We start from the raw sequence: 14,854 nt of genomic DNA on the forward strand, positions 1-14,854 counted from the left end.
TACAAGTGTGTACAGGAAGAAATGGGTTGGCGGGTGGTAAATGATTTCAAAGTGAATTCTTGCTTCACTGAGTGGAAATTGTTTTGTGTTACTCCTTTAATACATCTTTTTGCCTCTGAGGTAGCCCTCAAAGCTCTGGAACTAAATGGAATCTACTGTTACAACTTGCCTATTTTCCAAGAATTTAAGACTAATGCAGACAAATTTACTTGCCTTTTCTGAAACCTGACTAACATTTTTCAAACTGTTACTTCAGTCTCTTGAAAGAAGTGGCGTACTGTATTTTTAGCTGTACATAATGTAAAAGAATAAACAATAGTTTGTGGTATGTTCTTGTTCTGTTTGGAAAGTTGGTGGGTTTTTTTTTTATTAAAAAATGAAAATATATGGAAATATGTGAAAATATGCAGTAGTAATTAAAAAGCAGCTTTGGAAGGTTAGTTTAGACATGTCACTTGTAGGAAAGTTTGAAAATATCTATTACGCAGTTAATAGCTAACCAGTCTAACTTTTATATACAACACTGGTAATTTGTGTTGTCAACCATGAAAAAGTCTTTGTTAGCTGTGTGTGAATGGCCACGATTTTAAGATATATTTGTATAGTCCAAAAGGGTATAATGCTGATTCTGTGGATGACTAAACAAGGTGTTTGTTCCTAGAGCGTTCATGTTCAGTTGCTCACAATCTAAGATTAATGCATGTGCTTAACTTTTAAGAAAATGAATGATCTCACTGAATTTACTGGGTTTCCTAGTCTTTCCATATTTAGCCCTGAAGTTTGAAAAATGAAATAATGAAAAGACACAAGCATCTGTGTGTGAAACATGCATGCTGTGATAAACATTAGATTATTCCATAAGCTATTATAATAAACTCTTTTGGTGCAAATACAGTGTATTGACTTTAAACAGTTACACTAATGCTTTGTAGATCAAATATTCAGAAAATTCCCAAACAACAAACCAAACCACACAAAAAATCCCACCAACCCAAAATAAACAGACAGACAGACTAAACCAAATACCTAGAATTGAAACTTTTAAGTTTCTTCTGGCATGTATTCATTTTCCAAAGACATTACTTCACTGAAATTCTTGGATTTCATTTCTACTGGGCTGAAAAGTACCAAATAAATTTTGTTAACTCTGAAGCCATTAAAAAAAAAAAAAATCAGTGGAAGGTCTCATATGTAACTTCCCTTATGCTTGAAAGGAAACTTATTAGTGTTTTCTTCCACTATAACAATGTGTTCTTGGCTCCTTCCTCTGTGTTGGCAGGAGTAATTATGCACCTGTGTTTTAAGTAAGGTTGCTAACACAATGAAGAAACTAAACATGGCTGACTCCTGCCCTTCCCTGTTCCCTCCTTTGGATTCCAGTAGCTTACTCTGCAAGGTGGCATATAATAAAAGGCTGGCATTAGAAAATGGTGACTTTGAAGTAGCACCAAGTAAAAGCACTGGGAAATATAAACACATGGAGTGACTTGTGTGACAATTCTCCCGTGATAGTTCATGATAAAGCAGTTCCTCACAACATTTTAACTTTCATGCAGGTATTAATTACAACTTGTACAACTCTCTTTCATGTGCTTACTTACCTGTGTTAGGCAAACTGACTGAGAGGATGGTGATTTTTGCAGAGTGTTAAGATACAAGGCTGTTCTTGAGTTAGTGGTGTGATGGGACAGCAGCTCAAAACAAGCTAGTAAAAATAATGGGTGGGCAACAGGTTCAAAAGTGGGTCTCCAAACTTTGCATATTTGAGATAAAGGGTTTTTTATTTTTTATTTACTGTTCTTCTCCTTGGACACCTGCAGAACATTCCAGAATGTTAAGAGATGTAGAATATCATCAACTGTGGGATTTGGGTTTTGCTAGGGAGTTGGTTTGGTTTTAACAGCTAGTGAGCACATTTCTGTCAGTGCTCCTAAACACCCAGTCTTATTCTAGTTTTCAAAATTATTGACTAATTTTTAATGTTGAGCTGCCCATATCTACTGACTTTTTGTAAGCAGAATGAAGCCTGTTCTCTACTATCCTTTCTTTAAATCATAATGTCCAGTTGTAACAGAAACATAACATTTCACTGTAGTGACTACAAAAATAAAAATCCTTACTACAACTTCAGTCTGAACAGAATTCTTAAGAGTGTAAGTCAGCATAATGAGGGGGTTGTGCAACTGGGAGTACACACCAGTAACATTCTCAGCTCCACAAAAATCCTGGTGCAGTATTTTCTAGTTTAGTCAGTATCCTGAAACTTGCAGCTTGGTTTGATCGCATACAAGTGAAAATATTGAGAAAGGTTGTGCTCAAATTCTCCTGTCAGCCTAGCTGTCATTTAAGTGAAGAGTTTGTATTTTACTGTAAATGAAAAAAGCATGTCAGAAAAGCAGGTGATAAGGTATGTGATAGTCAGCCACTTTCTTGACGTCAGTTATTGTTGCAGTCTTCCAGATTGGGACGCTAATGTCTGCAGTAAAGTTACAGCTTTATGTGTTACCGATATTTTTTTAAATAACTGCTTTAAAATTTGCTTGATAATGTTTTAGCCTTGATTTGAATAAAAAGACAAAAAAAACCTGCTGAAAATAAAAGTAACTTCTGATTTGTCCAGATGAGAGTTGTTTGTGGAGAAAAAGTGCAGTCCCTCCAGTTTATAGTTGAAATTACACAGATTTGTTACTATATATGGCTGTTGAGCAAGATGATGTAAAAGAGTTTGCCTGTATTTGATCTGCTAACAGAACTATTCTAGTGTACGATTATTGTGTAAACTGTGATTACACTTGAAAAAGCTTTTTGCTGGTACAGGTTGAACAAAATACCTCAAAGTGAAGGGGCAAAAAAAAATAACCATGGCAAGTTGCAGAAACACTTCAGTTGTTTATAACTTAATACACATTGCAGTATATCTAATCAGTGTGGTCTGGTCATTTGTTTTTGTGGTGTGGGTTTTTGTTGTGTTTTTTTTTGTTTTGTTTGGTTTTGTGTTGGTTTTTCTGGGGTGTTTTTTTTTGTTGTTTTGTGGTGGTTTTGGTTTTTTGTTTTTTTTTACTTAATCGAGAATACACGAAATACTTCAAGATGGTTGAGTGGACAATTCTTTTTAAACAGTAGTTATTTTATACTTACAGAGTTGTAATCAGTTTAAAATATACCTGTGTAGATATGATAAGGGTTAATGGAACTGACCTTTTCAGCATTATGCAAATTCAATTAAAATATATTAAATTCATGTGATAAAACAAGTGCTCATATCATGAGCACAACATTCTGTCATGAATTCTGAGTGTTTATAAATTTTTGTTTTGTTATTTTTATTTTTTTTTATTTTTGCTGGAGTCAATTAATAGTTTTTGTTAAATTGTAGTATTTCAGGATTGTTAAGTGTCGAAGTTGTTCCATTGAAGGAAATATTTATGGCTTTGTTGGTACTTGGCCAGGAATTACTGGTCTCTTCTTGGAGTGAACAGGTGTTGGTGCTCAATGAAAGCCTGAAGTATCATTAATTTGTTAGACTAAAAACAGGAAAAGAGGCAGTAATTCTGTTTTCTGTTTGTTCTGTGCCTTTTTTTGAATTGAGACAGAATAGTCTGCAGCTTCGTTTCACCTCTTAAGACTTTCCTTCACTTCAGAGCAGACTTGGAAGAGAATCAGTAGTGGCCATTAGCCCACATCCTGGGATACTTTCCTGCAGTGAGCACAAGTACAAAGTCCTGCTTCTGTTAGTTCAGTCTAATTTTATGTCCATATTACTAAAGTCATTACAGGGTAAAACATGAAGAAAATGTATGTATGGAAAGATAATAGAATGGTAAAATAATAATCTCCATCTGTGATACACTTAAGTGGCAGTGCATACAAGTAAGTTTGTAGCTTTGTAAGTTATGGCAAGGTACGGAAATATTTTTTGAGGAATTTCCAAAGGGATTTGTACAGGTATTTGATTCACATTGTTTCGTTGTTTCACATTGAAGAGATGTGAAATGCCATCACAGTAGAGGATTCCCTGTACAGAACTGGGAGTTATTTCTGTCTATGAGCTTTGGCAAGGAAAGCAACTTAAGATTTGTCACTTGAAGAGACGCATATGGTAACTTAATACTGAGGATATTTTTGCCTTTAAGAAAGACAAAACCTGAAGAACTTTACATGTTTGATATACTAAACACGGTAATTGGTGATTTTTTTTGCCTCAGCTTTCTTCATTTCCTCAAGTGGAGCTTTTATTTGGGATGTGGAGTTCAGGGAAGTGATAAGAAAGTCATGTAAATTTAGAATGAGACCTCAGTGTTGGATGCTAAGTACCTGAAAATGCTTTAATTTTTCTGTGGCTTTTTTTTTTTTAATGTGTGGTGGTTTTTGGTGGGGTTTTTTTCCCTCGTAATCAGTATGGGCATATATATCCTGGTTAACAATGCTGAATTTTTGCTTGTATGTCTGGTTACTGTATTCCTGTCTTACTCTTTCTGGCTCTTTTCAAAGCCTTTTCCTTTTCAGTAGCAACGTGGTTTATAGGTGCCATAAATTAACTCATCAGTAATCAGGATTTTTTCCTGATTCAGCAGACCTAAGATTAGTGTGTACACAAGTTTTGAACTTCAAACTTTGCAAGGGTAACTGATGAGGTGTGCAGTTAATTAACTTACTGAATAATTTTTGTTTGGAGTTAAGCTTGTGCTAAACTTCAGCAGTGTGGTTTTTTCCCTGTAAATTGGCATTTGTTGGAAAATGTATTTTTAAAACTAGTTTAGTTGTAGAATTTGGAAACCATTATGGCACTTGCTAGCCCTTGTTGTGGTTCAGTAGGTTTAAAATGTCTTCAAGAAATCTTTGCAAGTGGAATAGTAATTCAGTAAAACATTTAGCTTTTTTACATAAATAGTTGATTAAGAGGCTAGCTAGTTATTTCCATTCTCGAACAACAGAAACCTGTTATTACTCAATTAGGTAGAAAAGGCTGTACTAAGAATTGCTTTTCTAAACCCTTATTCATTCTTCATAGTTGTTTCCATATACTCCCATTAAATATTTGCCCAGCTCTTGCCAATCTGTGTGCATACAGCTGTGGATCCAACTGGACATATTTAATCTTCAGCTGGTGACTGCCTGCAGCGTTTTGGCGGTGAGAAGACAATGCTAGTTGTGTGGAAATCAAAGCTTATATTGTAATTTGTTTTACTTGTTTAAGAACCATTCCTTAAAAGCGTGGTGGGCAGGAAATAGTGAAGAATCACATGTTTAGAGACTCTTTGAATCAGGTATTAAAAGTCCTCAGATGTACAGACAGTTCACTAACTGAAATCTGCACAGGAATCATTTTAAAATGGTTGATAAACACTGTGTAATTTTTCTAATCCAACAGCAATGGCAGCTGTCAGTTTTTTGCTTTTGTGCCTTCAAGGAAAGCCACTCAGAGTTCTTGGGGGTGTGAATTCATTAGAAACAATTGTTTGCCCTGTTCTCATTTATAACGCTCTTAATAGTGGAAGCATCAAAGTGTTGGGATTTTTTGCCTTTTTTGCCAAAAGGTACTATTGAAGAAACCATTTTAGCAGCAAAAGTTAGGAATATTGTAGCCGCAGAGTAATATAAAAATATTTTACCTTGTTTGTGTAAATTATTTGCTCTAAAGGTATTTGTTGGCTGTGAAAGTATCTCTGAACTCTTCTAAACTATTATATAGCCATAACAGCTCCCTGTATTACTAGATTACCCTAGGGTAGAAACTTAAAAATAGCATTAGATTAAGATTTATCTCTTAGAATTCCCCAGTGATAAGCAGAAAACAGCATACATTATTTTGAAAAAAACCAAAACATTATTTTGAATTTCTTAGACTAAAATAGAGGATTAAATACTTCAATTACAAATTATGAAGAAGTCCTTAAATACATCCTTTCGGGTTCTGCTGTAAGTAACTTCGTAAGTGTTTCTTAGTTGCTTCTGTTAGCAATGACTAAGTCTAGTAATGATATTTCTGAGTGAGTTTTGACTGTGGATTATACTGTGTCTCTTAACCAGTGTGCATGTAGTGAAGGACCTGAGTGCACTACTACGCTGATACAAAAAATAGCTGGCTGGTGTCCTGTTTCCTCCGTCGGCCTTCTCCCATACCAGTTAACACGCTCACAGGAAATTCTTCCTACCTGTACAGCAGAGGTTAGCTGACAGCGCTTTGGCATGCTGCTACCTCTTACTTGAATTCAGGTTTATTGTTTGGTGAGATGTGGGGTTGTGTGGGGTTTTTTGTTATTAGGTTGTTTTCTTTTATTGGGGTTTTTAAATACTCTTCTCCATTTTCTCATTGTTGCATCTTTCATCATAGTTTGAACTTAGCAGTTTTTTCTAACATCAGTTAGAATCAGTTACTTCCAGAACCAGATCTTTCCCTGTAAGATCAAATGAATTTAAAAAAAAAAAAAAAAAAAATGCTAAGAATTTTGACAGTTCACTTATTTATAGACTTCTCTTTCATTTTGGTGAAATCAGGTTAGAACTGATCAACAGAAGAGGGATAATGCGAGGAAAACTGAGAAAATGGGAGTTTGGAGAAAGAGGGCAAGCTGTTAAGGTAGTGTGGTTTAAGCCCAGCTGGTAACTCAGAATCATGCAGCCCCTTGCTCACCCCTACCTCCCCTTCCTCCCCCTGCTCCTGGAGGGATGGGAAGGAGAATTGAAAATGTAACTCCCACGGGTTGAGATAAGAACAGTCCACTAACTAAGGTATAGCACAAAACCACTACTGCTACCCTCAATAATAATAATAATAATGATAAGGGAAATATCAAGGGAAAAGAATACAACCACTCACCACCCGCGGACCAATACCCAACCTGGCCTGAGCAGCAATCTGGGCCTTCTGGGTAACTCCCCCCGAGTTCATATACTGGGCATGACGTGCTGTGGTATGGAATAGTTTGTGTCAGGTGTCCCGTCTCTGCTTCTTCCTGGCTTCCCCTCCTCCCTGGCAGAGCATGAGACTCAGAAAGTCCTTGGTCAGAGCAAACATGACTTAGCAACAACTGAAAACACCAGTGTTATCAGTGCTGTTCACAGGCTGAAAGTCAAAAACACAGCACTGCATGAGCTACTGAGGAGAAAAATGACTGCTACTGCTGAACCCAGGACAGGTAGAGTTATATTTTGCCGTCCCTCATTACCCATATTTAAAGGATGATTCATGTGATACAGTTATGTAGGCTTTCAACACATGAAAGACCTTTTGTTGCACCGTATAGTACGCTGTTTTATGCAAACAAGCGTATCAGTAATGACATGCTAAACAGGGAACAGAGAATGAACTGGTGATATTAAAAGTACACCTTGGTCTTCAATGTCAGATATGGAACCTCCCCATAAACCTTGTATTCTACCTTTAAAAAAAACAGCCTGGCATTCCTAATCTTGCCATGACTGGGGCTTTCTTGGATTGCAGAGGTACTGGGAGATATTTCTCAGTGCTGTGTGTTAGGAGATTTTATTCACAGTCTTAGTTACCATAACAGATGCTGTGTGAATAGAAGTGATTGTATTTGTTTTGACATGCAGCTGGTTGGTTGCTGGAATGTGTCTGTTTCAATTCTTTTGCAAAAATGAGTTACTTGAAGTTTGGCTACAAGTGTAGCAGATGCTGATGTGGCAACCCAGGCCAAACATTCTTTCCTGCTTTAGTCAGCAGTGTACATTCTTCATTTAAAGGTCAAAGTAACTTAACTAGTAAGGCTGACTCACACAGATGTGAGCTCTATGTATGCAGTGTACTTTTGTGCCTCATTCACACCCATAGTAAGGGTTTATTTCTGAATTGATGAGTTTGATGTAGTCACCAGCAATGAATTAAAATATTGACGTTTTGGAGTTTCAGTCATGATGGTGGCTCTGCAGGTGGTAAAAAAATTGCTGACACTAGCTCATGAAACTGAAAATATTCAAATATTCTTGTAAACTGTTTTTATCAGACATGTCAAAAAGAAGCCTGCCCACATGGAGACTTGGAATTTCTCTTCCAGAAAAAGACATCTTTTAAACCATGCTGTTAGCATTCTGGCTTTATAAGTTGTGCTGTGGAGAAACTGTGTTTATGCTTGGTTATGTGTCTCAGTCAGTTACAACAGGCATGTTACATAGTGTGTTGTTTGTGCATAGACATTACACAACCCCTTTACTCTCAGTTTTCATTGTTTGCTTACAGGATTCAATTTTACCACTGATTCCAGAGTCATTTCATCTTGCTCTACTATCTAGGAGAGTAAGATCAGGACATGTATGTCTACAATAGTTGAAATACATGTCTCCAAACACCTGGGGCTTTAAGTGTTTCATCCCTAGGATGCAATACTGCTTTGCAGATAGTGAAGGAATTAATCCTGAATGATTTTTATTTATTTTTTTTTACCTTTGAAATCCTCGACTCTACAAAAATATCAGGCCAAATCAGGTGGATGTGGCTTCATGAACTTTAAGAAATGCAGCCTCGTTTACTGTTAAAAAAACAAAAAACAACAAACAACCAAACAACCCGCAGTGCTAGCATTAGTCACCTTTTTATTTCAGGCCTCCTGTCAGTCCACAAGAACTTACTTGAAGGCTATTCTTTCCCAAGACAGCCATATTTTGTAATTACCAAACATTTTAATAGTGTTTATACAGGTTACCCCCTCTGTGGATGCTAGATTAACTAACCTTACACTGTTTTTTCTCATCTTTCACTACAGTCCTTCATAGCCACCATGGCTTTGTTGTGGAAAGATGGTACTACTTCAATCTGCTAACTGCAGAATGTCAAAGGTTACTTTGGGCCTACCTTAGCTAGTATATATCTTTGTTCTTGCTGCATAAGAAAAGGTGTATATCAGAGAATAACAGATACTAAATTTGTGGTTTGCTATAAAACGATAATGTGTTCTGGTCTATGTGAAGGAAGAGAATCAATGCTCAATCATCTCTTTTTCTTAGCAATTTTTAGGTTTATTGTTAATTTGCTATAGGGACTTTTCTTAAAAATTATTGTAATAAATGTGTATCTGTTGGGTTATGCATGCTAAATTAATAATATAAATATTGATCTGGCAAAAGGAACTGAAGAACATGAACATTTTTACAGTTTATACTACCTGTAATGTACCTTGGTAAAGAATTAATTGGAGATCCTTAAAAATTCAATACCTATTTAATTAATGGAAACAGTTGAATACCATTTCTGTTGTACCAGAATTTGCATGAATACATATCACTTATTTTCTTAACATGGGCTACACATCTGTTGGTTTGTTCATTCTCTGTTCATTGTTTCATTTTGTATACATACTCTTTATAGCATATAGGATGATATTGGCAGACTAAACTTTTTGCACTAAAACTATATCCTAGATACCAAGTGCTGCCTGTGGCAGGTTATGCATGAATGTTTAGGGTATGTGTGTGTATATATATATATATGTATATATATAGTGGGTGTGGCAGGGAACCATGGGAATGCAAGTCTGTTACCCTTGTATTTTTTGAGGGACATCTTCACAGTATCACAGTATGTTAGAGATTGGAAGGGACCTCAAAAGATCATCTAGTCCAATCCCCCTGCCGGAGCAGGAACACCTAGATAAGGTTACACAGGAACGTGTCCAGGCGGGTTTTGAATGTCTCCAGAGAAGGAGACTCCGCAACCTCCCTGGGCAGCCTGTTCCAGTGTTCCATCACCCTCACTGAGAAGAAGTTTCTTCTCAAGTTTAAGTGGAACCTCTTGTGTTCCAGTTTGTACCCATTGCCCCTTGTCCTATCATTGTTTGCCACTGAGAAGAGCCTGGCTCCATCCTCGTGACACTCCCCCTTTATATATTTATATACACTAATAAGGTCACCCCTCAGTTTCAAGTTCAGTATTTCTCTTTTTATTTCAGAGGAAGCCCACATTTGAAGGGAACCCCACACTATAAGGAAGAACAATGTGCTCCTTCGTTAAGTCTAGAAATGAAGAAAGTGCTGGACTTGCAGGCCTCTATCACGTGGTATGCTCCCTAGTCACATCTTAAGAGTTTTTCTGCATGTAGAGGTTACTTGTTAAAAAGTGATGGGAAAACTGAATGGAGTAAACTTCTAGTAAATTTTTAGACCTGTTCATAGTAGGGACTAATAGTCATTGATAATAATTGTAAGGAGGTGAGAAAGTAAATTGCTCTGTAAGAACTCTGTCTGTGCTTGGCTGTGCTGGTATTTTATATGTGCTATATACAAGTATTCATTATGTTACTATAAATGTGTTTGTATTTGGGCTCAAAGTATGGATTAGAGATTTCATGGAGGCATAGGTGCATAAGGGCAAAATTGTATGTAGCATTTCAGCATTTCTCCAGCTGCCTGCAGAGAGTCCTATTTGTCCTGAAAAATATTTTTGTTTACCTGTTGTTTTTGGTTGTTTTTTTTTTGTGGTGACACTCTGCCTTAAGTAAGCTTTGAGCATGCTAAGTAATTGCGTCTGAAAAGTTGGTGAAGCCTTATAACATTGGGGTGGAGTGGAAAAGTAACACAGTGCAGTATGGGAAGAGGCCTCACAGGAGAAAATCAATGTATATACTGGAAAAAGCTTTCCTGAGAAGCTGCAGGTTTTTATCTGCACACAGGTAGATTAACAGTAGTCTTCAGAATTTTTGAGATGTTTGGGGAAGGAGTTAGGGAAAGTCTAATTTTTGCTTCATCCGTGATTTTAGACCATGGGTAAGAAAGTGTTGTGGATTATTTACAACCTAGGCAATATCAGTAATTTTCTAGGTGAATTGTTGCCAGTAATGTCTTACGTTCTTCAAAAGTATTAAGATGATTTTCAGTAGTTCAGATACCAGTTAAACAATTACTGCAACAGTACAGAACTGTTTATGAACTTTGGTTCCCACAGAAAAATAGAGATGCACACCATATTTTGTTAGCTTTGTACCTTTACTGTCTAGAGGACTTAAGCGCTTAGTTTGAAACTTATTTGATGTAACTTCTTAATGGAGTTGCTGATAAAGAAGGGAGTAGTATGGTGTTTGTTACATTAATTGATTTTTCTGTGATATTGGTAGGATATGCAGGATTTTTGAGAATGACAAATATGTTTGTTAGTTTGCAGTCCATGTTAGAAGATCTACTTGTTGCTACTGCTGATGGTTTTCTCCATCTTGTTCATTGGGATGGTATGACCAATGGGAGGAAGGCCATCAATCTGTGTACAGTTCCATTTTCTGTGGACCTGCAGTCTTCTCGAGGTAAGTTTTGGAGGGTTTTATTGCTTATGATAGTTAACTATTGGTGAAATACTGTCTAATATAAAATATTACCTCTGTTCTCAAGCAGGGATAAGAAAAGCCTTTTGTAAATGTGAACAAAATAGCCTTTTAAATTTTTTTCCTGTGAAGTAATAAATAAACAATTGAGAAGTCTGGGTTTGCAATATTGCTGTATTCAAATTTTTAAATTACTGGTATTTTCTCAGCAGGTTCATTTTTGGGCTTTGAAGATGTTTATATCAGAGATATGGAATACTGTGCTACGCTTGATGGTTTTGCTGTTGTTTTTAATGATGGCAGAGTTGGTTTCATTACACCAATGTCAAGTAGATTAACTGCTGAGGTATACTTCCTTTACTATTTCTACCATGTACTCTGCATTAAATGTGTTTTTCCTTGGTCTCTGCATTTCACTTAGCTTTCTACTTTAAATTCTGTTCAGCTGCAAGGAAACTAAAATTTAGCAGCTGCTTAAGGATAGCATAAAACAAGACTATATATTGAATACCAAATTTTGAGCTAGATTGCTCTAGCGCTAGTCCCTGTCTATGGGAGAACATAATTGAAAGTAAATTTAATTTTTGGTTATTGCTTCAAAATGTCATTGTAGTTCTTTGATCTTCTTACTGTTTCTGCAACAGAATGCCTGTTGCTAGTTATAAGTGAGGTGGTAAGAAATGTTTTCCCCTATGACAAAGTATCATAGGAGCTATTTCTACCTTTGAGCCACAATCAAGTCTACTTTTTCTCATAATGACAAGCATGCTTCAGGATTTGTTTTACATGAATCTTTTCCAAGCATTGTTTAAGAAAAAAAAAAACCTAACAAAAAACCCCCCAAAACAAACCACAAGAAAACCTATGACTTCCTTTCTTTACAGCAGCTTCATGGTGTTTGGGCACAAGATGTGATTGATGGAACTTGTGTGGCAGTAAATAACAAATACAGGCTAATGGCATTTGGATGTGCTAAGTAAGTTTTGTAAGTCTGGATCAATGGGGAGAAAAAATCATTTCATTGTCAAGCTTAAATACCAGTGTCTTCTTACGAAGTTGTAATACAAGAGCTGCAGAGATGAAAATGATCAGCCTTTCTAGACATTGTGTAATCTGATGTGTCAGGAAGGTAGGAGGGGAAAGGAAAGAAATTATTGCTTGCTTGAACTGAAGTTGAAACTGATGCTTGCTGTTGACATTTGGGAAAAAATAAAAGGTGGATGGCCCAGTGGTGAGGATTGGGAAATGCTGCTGTCCCAGTTAATCTCACAGCAGGATTATAAAGTCAGTTTTAAGCAGTTAGTAATAATGGGCAATAATCACCACTTTCACCCCCAACTGAGAAAATGATCTGTGAAGTGTTGGTTTCCTCAGGAAGAATGTTGCCTGTTTGAATAACTGTATTTGGAAATTAAATGTTGCAAAAGTGCCTTTAATTGCAGTGTTTTGCTTACTGCTCCTCAGGATAGTTCCTCCCATATAATACTGCTTTAGCTCACCTAGAATGCAGGGTTTGTTTTGTTTTTTTTTCTTTTTTTTTTTTTATTGTCTTATTTTGGTTTTTTAGAGCATTTCAAAAGGTCTGGGTAGTTTAGTCTTTGACTGTCTTCTTAACAAGTAGTATTCTTGGTTGCAAAATAGTTGTAGTAACAATATAGTGTGTTGGTGTTTGAAACAGAATAGTTACTGTAAGTCATTGTTCTTATCCATTAGTACATTCCAAATGAAACTTCAGCACTGAGTGAATACTGACTTTTCTCATTGACTGTCTTGCAGTTGGAAGCCATAAATATATGTGGAATTGTGTGTGCATCTGTGTTTTCAGAGAATGAAATAGTCCTAGAGCATTGGTTATTTTAGGGCTGGTGTTCCGGGTCCTCCACAACTTTCTGTGAAGTATCTTAAAAATTTGCTTCATAACATTCTTTGAGTGTTACTTGACACAATGTTTCTGTTCTAAATAAATTTGGTATTTTTGAGAAAAAAAGCAGGTTTTATTAATCTCTTGAAATTGATGAGAAATCCATATGGGCTGTTGTCTAAAGCATGTGTAATCTCTTCCAGCGGCTCTGTGCAGGTTTATACTGTAGATACCACCACTGGCGCCATGCAGTTTTCTCATAAATTGGAGCTGACACCAAAACAATATCCTGGTGAGTTACTTTCATTGCTAGAATTTTGCAGCTGGTCTTAGGGTATTAAAGAATATTTTTATCCTTGGCTAGATAACAACTATTTGTTGTTTGCATTGTCACTAATGGAATTAGTATTTACTCCTACATGTCTGTAATGATTTACTCTTGCACTCTTCTTTCAGCTGCCTGAATTTAACTGACTTTTGGATGTGTTTCATGTGTGAGGGTCTGGGGTTGGGCTTTTCTTTTGGTTTGGGATTGTTATTTTTCTAGATTTGAATCCGAGTTAGCAGTTTACAAGCAGTGCTGCTTATGGTTTGTAAATGGTGCATATCTTAGTAGTTCCCACCTGTAGTCTTAACATTACGTTTCCATTATTCACCTGAGAAAATGAGAGGTTATTGTCAAAACTGAGTATAATGGAGGTTGGAATTAACTTGTAACAATTGCCATGTAGTGTACAGAAAAAAATTGAGTAATCCCTGCCTCAACTGCAGAACAAAACCTCAGTAGAATTTTTTCATGTGATAGTGATGAGTATTGCAGGCTTTGAGTGAGGAACATACAAAGTGGGTAAATTACATCCTTAACTGAAAATACATATGCCTGTTAGGTTTCAACAGAAAATTCAAATTTGTAAATAACGGAGTTTTACAGTTGTGCTAAGTGGCAAAGGAGGGGGTTTCAAGAGTGAATATAAAATCTTCTCTTGTCCTAAAAATCATTTTGCTGTAATTACACTTCTGTAGTTTTGTCATAGCACAGTTTATTTCTGGCCTGTTTTTATGTATTCTTAGTTTCCTATGAAACCAAACATGTATTGGAAAGGAAATAAGAATTCTTTATTTGTTGCCTATTCATTTTGAGATGGTCATTTTGATGAATCCAGCAAAAAAGTTAATTGAAAAATGAAATATATATATTTCCATGTATATTTGTCTCTACTCTTATGGTGAAAGCAGTTCAAGGGCTTTTTTTTTTTTTTCCACATGTTATTTTGTCTGTTTTTCAAACAGATATTTGGAATAAAACAGGACCTGTTAAACTAATCAGATGGTCACCTGATAGCTGTGTTGTGATGGTGACCTGGGAATGTGGAGGCTTGTCCTTATGGAGTGTTTTTGGTGCTCAACTTATCTGTACTTTAGGAGGTGATTTTGCGTGAGTATCTTTAACGAACTTGTGACATGTTTTATTAGAAACCTTTATTTTCTATTTTTTTTAATTACTAGCTGCTAATTAGAAACTAATTCACTGAATTAGCTTTTAAAAATCCTTTTCCATTATAATTCCTTAGCTATTGGAAAAATTGAATAATATTTAGGAGGGAATCATTTGAATATAAATAAAAATGTATTTTCTTTTGCAGTCATCTTTTTGGCTATAAAAGCAAATTACCCTAAAGACAAGGTTTAGCAGGCAAATACTAAAATTACTTCAGTGCTAGTATAT

General features: G+C 36.0%; 1 protein-coding gene across 6 annotated transcripts in view; it reads left to right on the forward strand.

The window, feature by feature from the left end:
* Positions 1-14,854, forward strand: part of RIC1 (RIC1 homolog, RAB6A GEF complex partner 1) — a 47,293-nt gene that overhangs the window by 14,912 nt on the left and 17,527 nt on the right. For 4 of the 6 annotated variants that reach the window (XM_061367837.1, XM_061367887.1, XM_061367847.1 and 1 more), the window contains 6 exons: positions 9,906-10,013; positions 11,107-11,249; positions 11,477-11,613; positions 12,152-12,243; positions 13,332-13,420; positions 14,419-14,563. In XM_061367837.1, coding sequence (XP_061223821.1) covers positions 9,906-10,013; positions 11,107-11,249; positions 11,477-11,613; positions 12,152-12,243; positions 13,332-13,420; positions 14,419-14,563 — 714 coding nt within the window. The remainder of the gene's footprint in view (positions 1-9,905; positions 10,014-11,106; positions 11,250-11,476; positions 11,614-12,151; positions 12,244-13,331; positions 13,421-14,418; positions 14,564-14,854) is intronic. The other 2 variants (XM_061367876.1, XM_061367867.1) reach the window with 2 other exon arrangements.

The sequence above is a fragment of the Neopsephotus bourkii genome, unplaced genomic scaffold (assembly GCF_033783945.1).
Source record: "Neopsephotus bourkii isolate Nb327-2 ecotype Australia unplaced genomic scaffold, CSIRO-AGI_Nbou_v1 NB_127, whole genome shotgun sequence".
NCBI classification, from domain to species: domain Eukaryota; kingdom Metazoa; phylum Chordata; class Aves; order Psittaciformes; family Psittacidae; genus Neopsephotus; species Neopsephotus bourkii.